General features: G+C 43.2%; 1 protein-coding gene across 1 annotated transcript in view; it reads right to left on the reverse strand.

Moving 5' to 3' along the window:
• Window positions 1–1057: 1057 nt before the first annotated feature.
• The window catches only part of gli2a (GLI family zinc finger 2a), an 82263-nt gene continuing 70896 nt past the window's right edge, over window positions 1058–12424 (reverse strand). The window contains exons 8-14 of the mRNA XM_005745712.1: window positions 12179–12289; window positions 11732–11872; window positions 9264–9413; window positions 7696–7860; window positions 7319–7600; window positions 6108–6474; window positions 1058–5512 (exon numbers count right to left, since the gene is read on the reverse strand). Coding sequence (XP_005745769.1) covers window positions 3198–5512; window positions 6108–6474; window positions 7319–7600; window positions 7696–7860; window positions 9264–9413; window positions 11732–11872; window positions 12179–12289 — 3531 coding nt within the window. The 3' untranslated portion in view covers window positions 1058–3197. The remainder of the gene's footprint in view (window positions 5513–6107; window positions 6475–7318; window positions 7601–7695; window positions 7861–9263; window positions 9414–11731; window positions 11873–12178; window positions 12290–12424) is intronic.

A 12424-nucleotide genomic window follows, 5' to 3' on the forward strand; every position in this document is an offset into this window, starting at 1 on the left:
ATCATGGACAATAATTTAACATTGTATTTAGTAAAATTTATTGAATTTGTTTATTTTACTGAAGGTAGAATAAAAAAGAGAGCACACCAAATTTGATCCTGCCCGTTAAAATCCTTGCTGGATTATATGCTGGACTTCCAGGTTGGTGATGAAAACACCACCTGCAAAAAACTGCTATCCTTTAAAACCAACAATTAAATCACTGATGATGATGAATCATTTTTAGCACAAATTCAACAGACTATGTGAAGTGTGTTAAAAAGTAAAGCTACAGGTCCATTTCTCTTCTTAATTAGTATTTACAGATGTCAAACATCAAATGACGTATTTATGAAAATAGCTTAAACCCAATAACCATGTGAGGCATTTATTAAAATGCTCTCATATAGTCTGTATATAAAAGATAGATGCAGCCATGGTGAGGTCACCCATCGGCATGTGTTTGAAGCATCGAATTCATCTTTATAGCTGCCACTTTGGTTTCTGGAGCCAGACGTTGCTGTATTAGACGCAGAAAATAGACACATTAGAGTCTAATGTGTGTTACTTTTTGCACTGAGGGTAAGTATGGCACTGGGGGTGATTTGTAGGCAGATTCAGGTCCAGTACTTATTCATGTTTCAGGAGATGAGTTGAAATTGCTAGCAAGCTTCACTCCTCTTTCCTTTATTAGTGTCTTCCTGTTTTTGAAATAAGCCGCAACCCCTAATAATTCAATCTTGGTATGAGTTATACAGGTGACTTATTTACCCCCCCCAATTTAAGATATATCTGTTTTCAGTAACTTGTATGGATGAATATGTGATAGTGTTTGGTTTCAGTTTTTCTCAAGAACAGTCTGAGAAAATACACATTAAATGAGATTTCGAATGCAGTGTAGCCTCACTTTCATGGTCTGTCTCCAGGGAACACAGATCAAAGAAGACACAGCAAGCAGATTTAAACAGAAAAAGAGGAGATAGTTTATTTGAAATGTACAAAAGCTATATACACATGCACACGCACGCACACACACACACACACACATACCAAGCATAGTAAAAGTGGATGGTAGCATACACACAAACATTTAAAAGGCTACTTTCAGCAATTTCAGCAAACATAATAAAACAGAGGAATTTGCAGACCTAGTTTGCCCATCCTGTCCGAAAACAGGATTTCATTATCAAAGTCTGAGTCCTTTCCTGGACTCTGCAGTTCATTGAGAACCCAGGGGAGAGACAGGGTGCACCGACGGGGGTATGAATGTGTTAATTAGAGTTGGATCTCTACTGAGAACACACAGAGGTACTTGTGTATTCTTTCAGAGAGTGCTCCTCATCAGATGCGCAGGGGTTCATGTGCCCTGATGGACTAACACTGATGCATATCCTTGTCCTTTTCAATCATTTACCCTTGTGAGATGGGACCATGGAGAATGAACGTCTCTGATCCAGAGGGCAAAGAAGGAAATCACATTTCACATCCTCACAATCTCAGATTATGATCAGAAAGCACTTCAGTTCTGTGGATCACAATGCCTAACAACCATGTGTTTAAACTAGGGCTGTCAAATATGTTCACTTTGTAAACTGCATTCAGTGAAATTTTATGACACACACACATGTTGGTAACACATTTCAAAACATTTCAGATGGTAAACATTTATTACATAACGACATGCTCCAGCAAACACAGCTTTTATTTCCTCTGCTGCAGGATGGTTAAGTGCATATATGAACTACAACGGCAGTTTATTTTTTTTCCAATACTGGCATTTATTAGGGAGCAGAGATACGCTGATATTTACTGGAACTTATTCGACTCCCAGACTCAAATACTCAAATGAGTGCACGCACATGTAGTAACATGCTAGCTTTACCTGACAACATCTGCACCGAACCTCATTTTTATTTTTTATTTTGTTTAAATTTTGGGATTTCTGTGGTTGTCTTTGGCTTGGCATGTTTCTCCTGTTTGTACAGCAGCGTCTAACCTTGCTGTACTACACATGCTTCTGTTATCCAGTTATTTTTCATAACTTATTTAACCTGTTTCCGTTGTTTAATGGTTGTCAGCAAACAGTTTCTACTGTGGCTACATTACTATGACCTCTGGGAGTATTAGTGTGTTATATATCCACCCAGATTCTGGTAAAGCCAAAGGAAAATATAGTTTAGCATAACCAACTGATTAAAAAAAAGAAAAGAAAATGATAGAAGAAAAAATAATTGAATGACTATTGAAAATCATGACCATCCCTGGTGTATAATTTGGCCTCAGGCTTTTTTAAAAATTTATTTGGTCACTGTGTCAAAGTAGGACTGCAGGCTAGACCCTGCCCCGCCTATTTGGTGCTATAGTAGCTCAACATGCCCTCCCATCTATGCGCATTCATGGATGTCAGCAACAGGAAGAGGCACTGAGCATGACACTGATGAAGTCAGACAAAGTATTAGAAGCAAGGAGCTGGGACTGGGGTGGGTTAAAAGCAACTTGCAGATGTGTTGAAAATGTAGAGGGTAGAGCTACTTAATCAGATCACCCTGTGTGAGGTTTGCCAGTTAGTCGTAGTAGAGAACCATAACATGGGCTGAAGAAACTGCTCCACGCTTCCATAATCAGTTTTTGCAACTGCCTATTATCGTTTAGTTAAGTCAATACAAAATGAATTTATCATTTATAAACTGTTTGACAGCTCTAGCTTAAACAGCAAGTGTGTAACATATCTTAGACCAGGTACCATACAGTATCATCTACAAACATAACAGTCTATCCACATATTGTGCCCATTTCCTGATAATTCGGTTTTTGTGTCATATTCAGATTCTCACACTTGATGACCTCATCAAGGCACTATGTGAACTGCTATCAGTGCACCACTTTTTAAAGGCCTATTACGCTGGCAAATACTGAATGGCAATTGTTCTTGATCTGTTTATATACCCTGGGCTATCATAGACTTGTAGCTAAAAAGTATGGCTTTTTAACAAATGATAGAAAATGGTCCTTAACCCTATCTATATTTACTATTAACCTTTTAATGTAACATATAATCTGAAACAAATATTACAGGATAAGCATATTACTATGAACAGTGTAGAAAAAGTTTATGTAATGAGCAGTTTTGCATTGTACAATCAGTGCTTTCTTGTATAGTCTTTATATTCCTGATATTCATGGTAAGAATGGATGGATGATGAGGTGTTTGATTGCTCTCAGCTAATCATGTTGAGGAACTTGCTTTCCTCAGCCAGGGCTGTGAGCATAGAGTTCATGTCACCGATGGCCATGTTGCCAATCCCTGCCGGTACAGAAGCGAGGGTGACAGAGTTGCGGGGGGTGGTGAGACGTGAGGAACTCTGAGAGAGGCTCTGCAGAAGGCCTGGACTCAGGGTGCCCGACATTAGGCTTGAGTGGTCTCCGTCATCAAGCATGGTATCAAAGTCGATCTGGGCGTGCTCTGTGGCCCCAGATCCACTGGTGGAAGAATCCACTGTGCTGCTGGAGACCTGGTTGACGCCTGGTGAAGCCATGTTGGCTGCAGAAGTGTTGTTGCTGGAAGGAGCCTGACTGGCACATGGGGACATGGGAGCATCAAAGCTGACAGAAGGTGGCTCAAACACGTGAATCTGACCTGTGTAGAACACAGCGGAGTTTGGATTTTCTGAGTTGCTGTCATGGGCTACTGACCCACTGGGCCTCTTTGGGCTTGCCTCAGAGGTATCATTACCTTGACCGGGGCAAACATCCGATGACTTGAGCAATCGGCTCGGTTGTGTCATGCTAGACCCTCCGTGTGGTCTGGCAGTAGACCTGGGCTCTGTGGGAGGCCTGGGTTGTAACATTCCTCTGCCTCCATTTTGGACATTGTGCTGCTGTTGGGAGATAACGTAATTTTGCTGAGGATCCACTTGGCTGACATAAGAATAGACATCAGTCTGTGTCCTTGATCTGTAACTTTGGACCTCTTGATCTGCCATACTGTTGCGCGTAGGTCTCATGCTAGTGCTTCCAGATATAGAACTTGGGATTGCTTCTTGGCCAAACCCTTGCTGAGGACTCATTTGGTTACTAAAGTTCACGCTGTTGCATTGTCTCTGTTGTGGATGCTGCTGTAGAGAGATGTTCATCAGCCTCTGGTTGCTGTGATTTGCATACCCCTGCATAGATATATTCTGACTCATAGGCACAACTTGCTGGTTGTTGCTCAAGCCCTGACCTTGCGTCTGGAAGGACCCAAAGTTCTGCCTCTGCTGTACAACAGCTAGATTCCCCCTGATAGGATGCTGCTGCTGTTTGGGAAGCTTGGCTGTGGTGTCCACTGTTCCTGAACTCACCTCATTCCACTGCACTGGCATGTTATTCTTGTTCATGTTTTCTGATGGTGCTGCAAAAGGCTGCTGAGCACCTCCCGGACCCATCTGGCAGGACTGCACATCCTGATTGGACTGAGCCATCATGGTATCCACCATGGCCATCCTCCTCTGCGCAAAAAATGATGCTGGTGGAGCCACGCCTGTCTGGTAGCCCTGAGTCTGACCGTGGGAATTATAGTCGGTTTGTCCCAAGTTGTGAGTAGAGGGGCCAGAATTCTGTGACCTGAGGTACTGTACCACATCGTCTGGAAGCACCATATCATCCTCTCCACCCTGCTCACCCCCAACCATCATTCCATCTACCGCCATGTTCTCCATGGCTACATTCTCAGAAATGCTTGGTGGTCTGGGGGCAAATGGGTAGCGTTGCAGGCTTCCATCAGAGCGAGTATAGCCCTGTGTAGCCAGTGTCTGGTGACGTTCTGCAGCTGGTGGAGCATTCATGGGGTTCATGCTGCTCATGCTGTTGTAGCGCTGGACCCTTGGAAGGGAGAGAGGGTCCAGTGTCGTACGACGCACTGGATCACTTGCACGGCGTGGCAGATTGGTGGGTACTTCGTGGGGCATCATGCTCTGCGTGCCATATCCAATATCACTGCACCGTCTTGGTACAGTTCCAGAGGGTGGCTGATGGAAGGGATGCGATGAGCCTTCTTGGGAGTCGCTGTAGAGTGCCATGCGAGTCCTTAGGCTCATTCGTTCCATGTTGGGAAGAGGAGTAGGTGGTGCTCCACCAATGGCAGCAGCATACTTTGCCTTTAGCCGATAATGTTGTGCTGGTGTAAGACTGAGAAGGCTTGGAAGGCCTGCTCCACCTCCTCCGCTGACACCGCCACCTCCACAGTGGCTGGCCTCACTGGATCGACGAGACAGGTCAGTAGAGATTGGGTCATAGGAGTCAGCTGAACTGATATTGTTGTGGCGATTAGCGCCAAACTGGGATGTCCCACTGGAGCGACGGCTGGAATAGCACGGGGATATACCAGAGGAGCGCCGGCTTAGGGTGTAAGCAGAGCTGATGGTGCTGGTGGTGCTGTCACGGCGCTCGTTCAGCTGGTTCAATAGCGTCACTTCACATGACAACAGGTCATCCATGCGTTGGGCAGGGTACGAACCACTTAAGTTACTCATGTTGGAGTTCTCCAGCAGGGACCCTGGCAGATAGAAAGATTAGAATAAATATTATTATATTATAACATTATATATTCACATGAGTTTATAATTACAGAGGAAGCATTTCTCAGCATCGCTGTTTTTGGTCTTTATAGCTAGTGTCCACCTTTATAACAACTGTACAGGGACTGAAAGCTAGAGCACTGTCCGCTTTGTTACATGTACAGGGAGCTGTAGCTCCTAGCTGTCTGCAAACCTCACCTGATTAAACTCACCATCACTTTTGAAAAAAATAATACGGCTGTTGTGTAGTTAACTGTACTGACAGACTGTCCAAGAAGTCTGTGCTCCAGTTTGGGTAGTAAAATTCTGGGATTTTACTGGAATGTACTGAGCATTTATTAGCAGGTTTCTGTATGACAGACAAGTTTTGGATGTTCCTTATTAGTGCTAGCATTAGCTTACTGCTCCAACCTTTAATTGAAATATGATCACTTATTTAAGAAAAAACTAAGCAGCACATATAACTAAAGCTTCGGCTTCAAGATGGGTATAAATGGTTCATTCCATCTCCATCTTCACAGTCTATGACAGTAAAGCCCAATATGAGGTGTTTCTTCAACATGTAGTCCTTACCAACTGCAGGTATGGGAGGCAGCTTCATGCTAATGCGTTGGCCCTGCAGCGGCTGTGGCGCAGAGTTAACCCAGGGGCAGGGGTCCCTCACCGTCTTCAGCCTTTCCTTCTTGATGTTTTCCAGCTTGATGGTGACTGCACCACCGTGACCCGTGGCTTTCCTCAACTGAAGCCCCATCCCAGCCTGCTGGCCCCCAGTGGGAACAGTGGAGTCAACCATGGGGCACTCGTCCTGTGCGCTGAGGTCCCCGAAGCTGCCCCCGCTGTGCACGGCCATCTCTACCCCACTGTCGTTGTTGTTGGTGCTGCTGAGAGGCGATGGCTCGCTGCTACATGACGAGTGGCCACCAGGACTGGACTGATACGTCTGGAGGAGGACAGACGAAAGTGTCATGAATCAAAATCCAAGAGGTTAGTAGATCATAGAAATATTCACTTTTTTTCTACCTTAATAAAAAATATATAAATTTAAAAAAAAAGAAATATTCACTTTGCTGTTTGAGTAAATGAAAAAGAAAATAAAATGATTAAAAAGTGAAATTTAAAAATGAATATAAATGAAAGAAAACTAAAACACAGCCTTGTGCCAAGCTAAAAAAAAATCCCATTAGATATTCTTCAATATTAAATAATTACCACAGTTAAAAAATTCTGATTGTGATGGTGTTTTGTAATAACTAATGTAGCCCTATAGCTTCATACTCTTGTGAATTATAAAGGAGGTTTATTTATTTAAGAAAACAAGTGGATAATAGAAAAGTTCTGTGAGCAGCACACATGCTACACAAGTCCCTGCCTTTCAGTATTAATGTGACAATGACTTTTATCGTTGGTTGAATATTGAGCTCGTAGATATAAAAATCCAGTGTAATGGCAGCGTAAGACTGTCTTACATGCAAAGGAGCAAGAAAATATATGAACATGGATGATCATGCACCATACATTTCCACCATACAGGAATTTGAAAAATAAAAAGACATTGAAACAGGCTGCGTGCTCACCTCAGTGAAGTCTGTCCATTAGCAGGGTTTCAAAGGAAAGAGAGAAGCAGGTTCAGACAACAAACAGAGAGTGAGTTTGAAAGGACGCATGCAGGTCCAGCAGGGAACCTCTCACTAACAATGTTAGTAAAAATGTAAGATAACTGTTGTTCCCCTGTTTTAAAGCTCACCCAGAGCCACTGTGTCGTGTAACCGATAAACAGGACTCACCATAGAGTTCTCTGTCTTAATAGATTTGACTTGTAGGCAGTCTTCCCCTCCCCTAGAGGTGCTGTTGGCCTCCACCTTGCCATCTACGGCTCTTGCGCTGTGCTTGGAGTTTGCCTCGTTCTCCCCATTGCCTTTGGGTGGCTGTAGCCTTGGGGGAACGTCACTTCGTTGTTTCTTGGTCACGTGAGCTTCGGGTCCATGGACCGTCTTGACGTGCTTCCTGAGAGAGCTTGGGTCCGTGTAGCGCTTGGTACAGCCCGGGATTTTACACACATATGGTTTCTGCCAAGATGGATTCAACATGATTTTTACTGTGGCAAATCTAAATCTTAGCTGATCTTTCCGGCTGCTCAGATGAGATCCATGTGTGAACTTACCTCATTGGAGTGTGTGCGGTTCTGGTGCTTCGCTCGGTCTGAGGCATTTGAGAAAGCCTTGTTGCAGCCTTCGTGCTCACATACATAGGGTTTCTCCCCAGTGTGGGACCTGAGATGGGTCTTGAGATTCTCCAGGCGGGAGTAAGCTTTAGAACAGCCCTCAAACTGCAGAGAGACAGACAATGGGACAGACGGACAATGAGATTGATGCTTGAGTGCTGTTGTTTTGTCTGCAGCTGGCCAGAGAAAAGAGCCGGAACACAACAACAAAAACAACACGAAAAAGCTCTTTTTGTTCCAGTTTTTAAATGTCATTTACTCTTGGACTCTTGCCCACCTACTGTGGTGTGCCACACAAAAGCAAAGCTCTGCTACACTTTGGTAAAAAAAAAAAAGGGCTATTACACAAAACATCCAAACTAAGTGTGAGGTGTGGTAGAGCTCTTTGTCTGGTGCACTTTGTTGAGACAAAGAGAAGTCTGTGTTTAGCCTTTGTATTCACTTATACTGTACAAGCTATAATTTGGTATTCCTTCTGAGCAGTCATTGTGAGTGTAATTGGCTCTGAAATTAAAAGAGAATCAAATTAGAGCAGCCCAGAAAGGGGATGAAAAAGTCCGAAGACTCATCCTTAAAAAGAAAAGACTAAAGGGGAGTTAGGAGAAGATGCATGTGGGATTTGTGTGCAGAATATACAGCTTGGTCTTAATAAGGACCCATGGCCCCCTGCTTGTCTGCAAATTTTAATTACACACCCACACTGTCAATCAGCTTTCTTAACTTTATCCTTCACAAGTCATCTGTTTTAATACATTCATGAGAGGCCCAGAGTGAGCTTTGAAGCCAAGCAAACAGGCCCCTCAATTTGATCTTCACACAGCAAATGAAGGCTTCAATGAAAGCCCATGATTTATCAAACACGGGAAATATAGTGGTGGTACGCACAAAGAAAATCATATCAAGTTTTTTTGTAAGGGAGTTTTTTCCACAGGCGAAACTGACGCACTAAAGGGCTGACATTCTTTGACTGCTAAAGCGGCGGAATAAATTCCAACTTCAACTAGTTGGTTAACATGTTAAAAAGAAGGTTAAAGGGCCTCTCCAGTGTTTTTACACAGATCAATGAACCAACTGTGAGAATTAAAGTCAGTGTGTATAACTAGTTGTATCATGTCTGCTGTGGCTCTGCAGGAACTTTAGTGAATCTGAGAGGAGATTTTGTCTGCCTTCTCATTGTTATGCACACACACATTGTTAAAAAGCATTTTTGCAGATCACACCTAGGTTTATGGTTTTGGAAACAAAGTTAATACATCATTGCTTAACAGGTGGGTGCCATAACCTATGCCATATATGTTATGAAAGGAATTCTTCTTCCCCCCTGTTGCCTTTTGCTGCTTATAGTGGATCGTTAGGTTTTCTCTGTATGTCTGTATTTCTCTGGATGTCACCAACTATGCCAAATAGCTTGCATTGCAATCCGAGCTGGAAAATGGTGCTGGCTGCATTATGGGAGATGATGGCTTGTGATACCAGTCAGCAAATTACCAAGAATACGAGGCGCTTACCGTGCACTTATGGGGCTTCTCCCCCGTGTGTCGCCTCATATGGACCACCAGCATGTACTGTGCCTTGAAGGGCTTTTGCTCCCGTGAACACTCCTCCCAGCGACACACAAACTCTTTCTTCTCACCGTGGATGTGGTCATTGTTGATATGCTGTACATACAGATTGATTCCAGTAAATTGTCACAGTTCTATGATACTTTTCCCTAAAGATGAAAATAATGTAACAAAATGCTAAAGAAGAGTCAGCAAATTCTTGTCTTTTTCCCACCAGAATAGGCTCCCGCCTCATGTGTCCATGCATGCTTGACTCACTGACATCACTCTGCAATCCATTATAGCTGACAGTTATTATGCCTTTGTCAATAGTAGACAAAAGCTACAAAGGCTGTGTGTGTGTGTGTTTTTTCAGGCTGTGTTTGTGTTCACATTTCTCTCGGAAAAGGAACTACAGCGGATCCTTGTAAAAAGTGATCAAGAAGAGGATTTCCGACTGTATTCCTTCATTTCCTTGGATCATGAGGTCAATCGAAACAGTTTCTGTGTGACTTTTTAACTTGCACTTTAAATATGCAGAAAGTCTTCAGAGAAATTAGACAGTACTCAATTATCAAAGGTGTGAAGAAGAAAAAAGAATGGCATGCTGGAGTCCAACGTACATACAGCCTAGAGCACTTCAAGGCAAAATGTCCTCAGCTACAGCATATTTAGTCACATGACTTCTGCTGCAGTCAAACATGATTTCTCTGAACAGACACATTTCAAAACACTTGTCCCGTCCACCGCATTCAAATATCCACACACCCAGAGGAACCACCTCATTTCCTGAGGACATCCAAGCCTACAATGCTCCACTTATGTGGCCACTTCTTCACCAGCAGAAAAGGTCTGTGGTTAGCAATTCTACTGAGGGCTATTCTGGGAGGAAGGAGGAAGAGGAGGAGGAATGGAAAAAAGTGTGTGGCCCACGCAGAGGTCTCTATTTTCAGGTTACACACTACTGTGAATCCGTAATTTGGAGGCTCTTGAAACAGGATTACTCTGGTCAAACAGAAACCACAAGAAACCCACAGGTGTGTGTGTGTGTGGTGTGTATGTGTGTTTGTTTTGGTCTCTTTTCGCTGATGATGTTTGAACCTCATGTGAAACCCCAGATGTGCTCAGAGAGGTGGTGTTAGAGATCACACCCATGTAATTTATACTTTATAGAAAACAGGAACATAAACGCACTGTTGACACTGTTTATCAGCACAGTCCTCTACTGGTCCACAGAGTTTGCAAAGTTGTTAAAGGTAACTCTGGTCCTGCGTGTAGCAGCTTATAGCGACCTGTCCACCTCCTCCCATTGGTCTGTAGGTCTATGGACCTGACATATGACTCTCCTACTGCTACTCGGAGGTGACTCGCTGCCAGTCAGAAAGTGTAGAGAAGAGAAGTTGGCCTGGAAAAAGCAAGGGTGCATAACCCCAAAGTTGCTGGCATGACGATGGATTTATGGCCGGCCCTTTGGGCTTCGGGGGTTGGGGGTGTTGCTGGGAGTAAGAGGTTAGGGGTTAGGGGTCTCTGGGCTTGTGGAGGGGTGGGCACAGCTGCAGGGCTTGGGCTTGAATTTGGCAAGAGCCAGCGGGCTCATTAACATTACGCGTGTCGACCCAACAGAAAGAGACCGGTCACTACTCAGCTTTCTGAGTGGACACAATCAGCATGGATTTAATTAGGAGCAGAAGAGGAATCTGAACTTTTGAGTTTTTACACAACAACAGTAGTCTATCCACTGTCATTGCAAACAAAACAGCAGATACTGACAACATAATGAGCAACACAACATAGAACCCTAACAACCACCAGGGATTAAGGAGGGTAGTATCTATTTCTTTAAAGGAATTCCTAATTTAGCAGTTTTGGTGTTTCCCAACATTAACTGAGTATTTTTTTTTGCAACTCTCAACCATTTTAGAATATATTTAAAATTCATAGACAAGCCCCATGCTCTTATTTTGAAAAAGTTGGTTACTGCTAACAAGGTCCCCAAAAGTTGATTCTGTCCATCTAGACAGTGTTTTCAGTGTGAGAACAGAATCAGCTTTTTAGGATTTCCTTTCCTTGATGATTGAGGATGCATTAAGACATGCTAACAAGGTCGTTCTTGTTGTGGTCTGTGATGTCTCGTATTGGGACAGACTCTAAATCCATCTTTGGAGTTCCTGTTCTGCTTTTAAAATCTGTTTCTGGATGAGCAGTCCAGAACCTGCAGCAGGTGCAACTGGTTTAATCTGACTGAGGCTGCAGGGCCGGTTCCTGAAGTCTATATTACTTATTAATCTAATTAAGAAAGCTTGCACGTCCCCGTCCACCACTGCAATATAATCTAATCCTGTGGGAATCACTGGATTTATGTCCTCTGTCTGCTGGCTGGCTGTCATTAAAAAACAAACAAACAAAAAAATCCAACTGAGTACTCAAAAACTCACATGAACGAGTTGGTCCTGGGTATCGTACTCTTTGGAGCAGCCATCCCAGTGGCAGTTGGTTTCATAGATGGCCTCTGGCTCCTGTTTACACTCATCTTTATCCAGATCTTCACTCAGGTCCAGGATCCCCCCACCGTGGTCCTGGAGACAAAGTGTATGATACTTCAGATATCAAATACGTGCATCCAATTTAAATGAGTTAAAAAAACAAAACAAAAAACAAGACTTCAGCTTTCACAAGTCATTAAGAAGCATTCTGCACTATTTTGCATTTCTCTTATCTTATCAACCTCTTTATTACAGAGGAAGAGTTGTAAAAAAACACACCTCTTGTCACACATTAAAGCTGCATTTTTATCCATTACTTATAATCAATTAGAGACTAATTAGCAACCTAACTTTAAGGTGCACCACTCTCCCACTTTAAGGAGCTTATTATTTTCTCACCTGAGACGATGGTGAAATGGGCAGTGGACCCTCTGCTTCGGTCTTCACCTTTGACCTCTTCGTGGTCAGTGGGTTGACAGTGCTGCTGACTGCTGGATCTCCACTGGCGTTCTGAAAGACATGAAGGAACAGAGGAATGTGTTTTTAACTGGTTGTCATTACCTACATTTCTTTTTATTGAAGGAAAATTTGTTAGAATTATCGTTCTTAAAGGGACAGTACACCTAGAAATATTTTATATATATA

This window comes from Pundamilia nyererei, unplaced genomic scaffold (genome assembly GCF_000239375.1).
Source record: "Pundamilia nyererei isolate P.nyererei 1_Seehausen unplaced genomic scaffold, PunNye1.0 scaffold00163, whole genome shotgun sequence".
Taxonomy (NCBI): Eukaryota; Metazoa; Chordata; class Actinopteri; order Cichliformes; family Cichlidae; genus Pundamilia; species Pundamilia nyererei.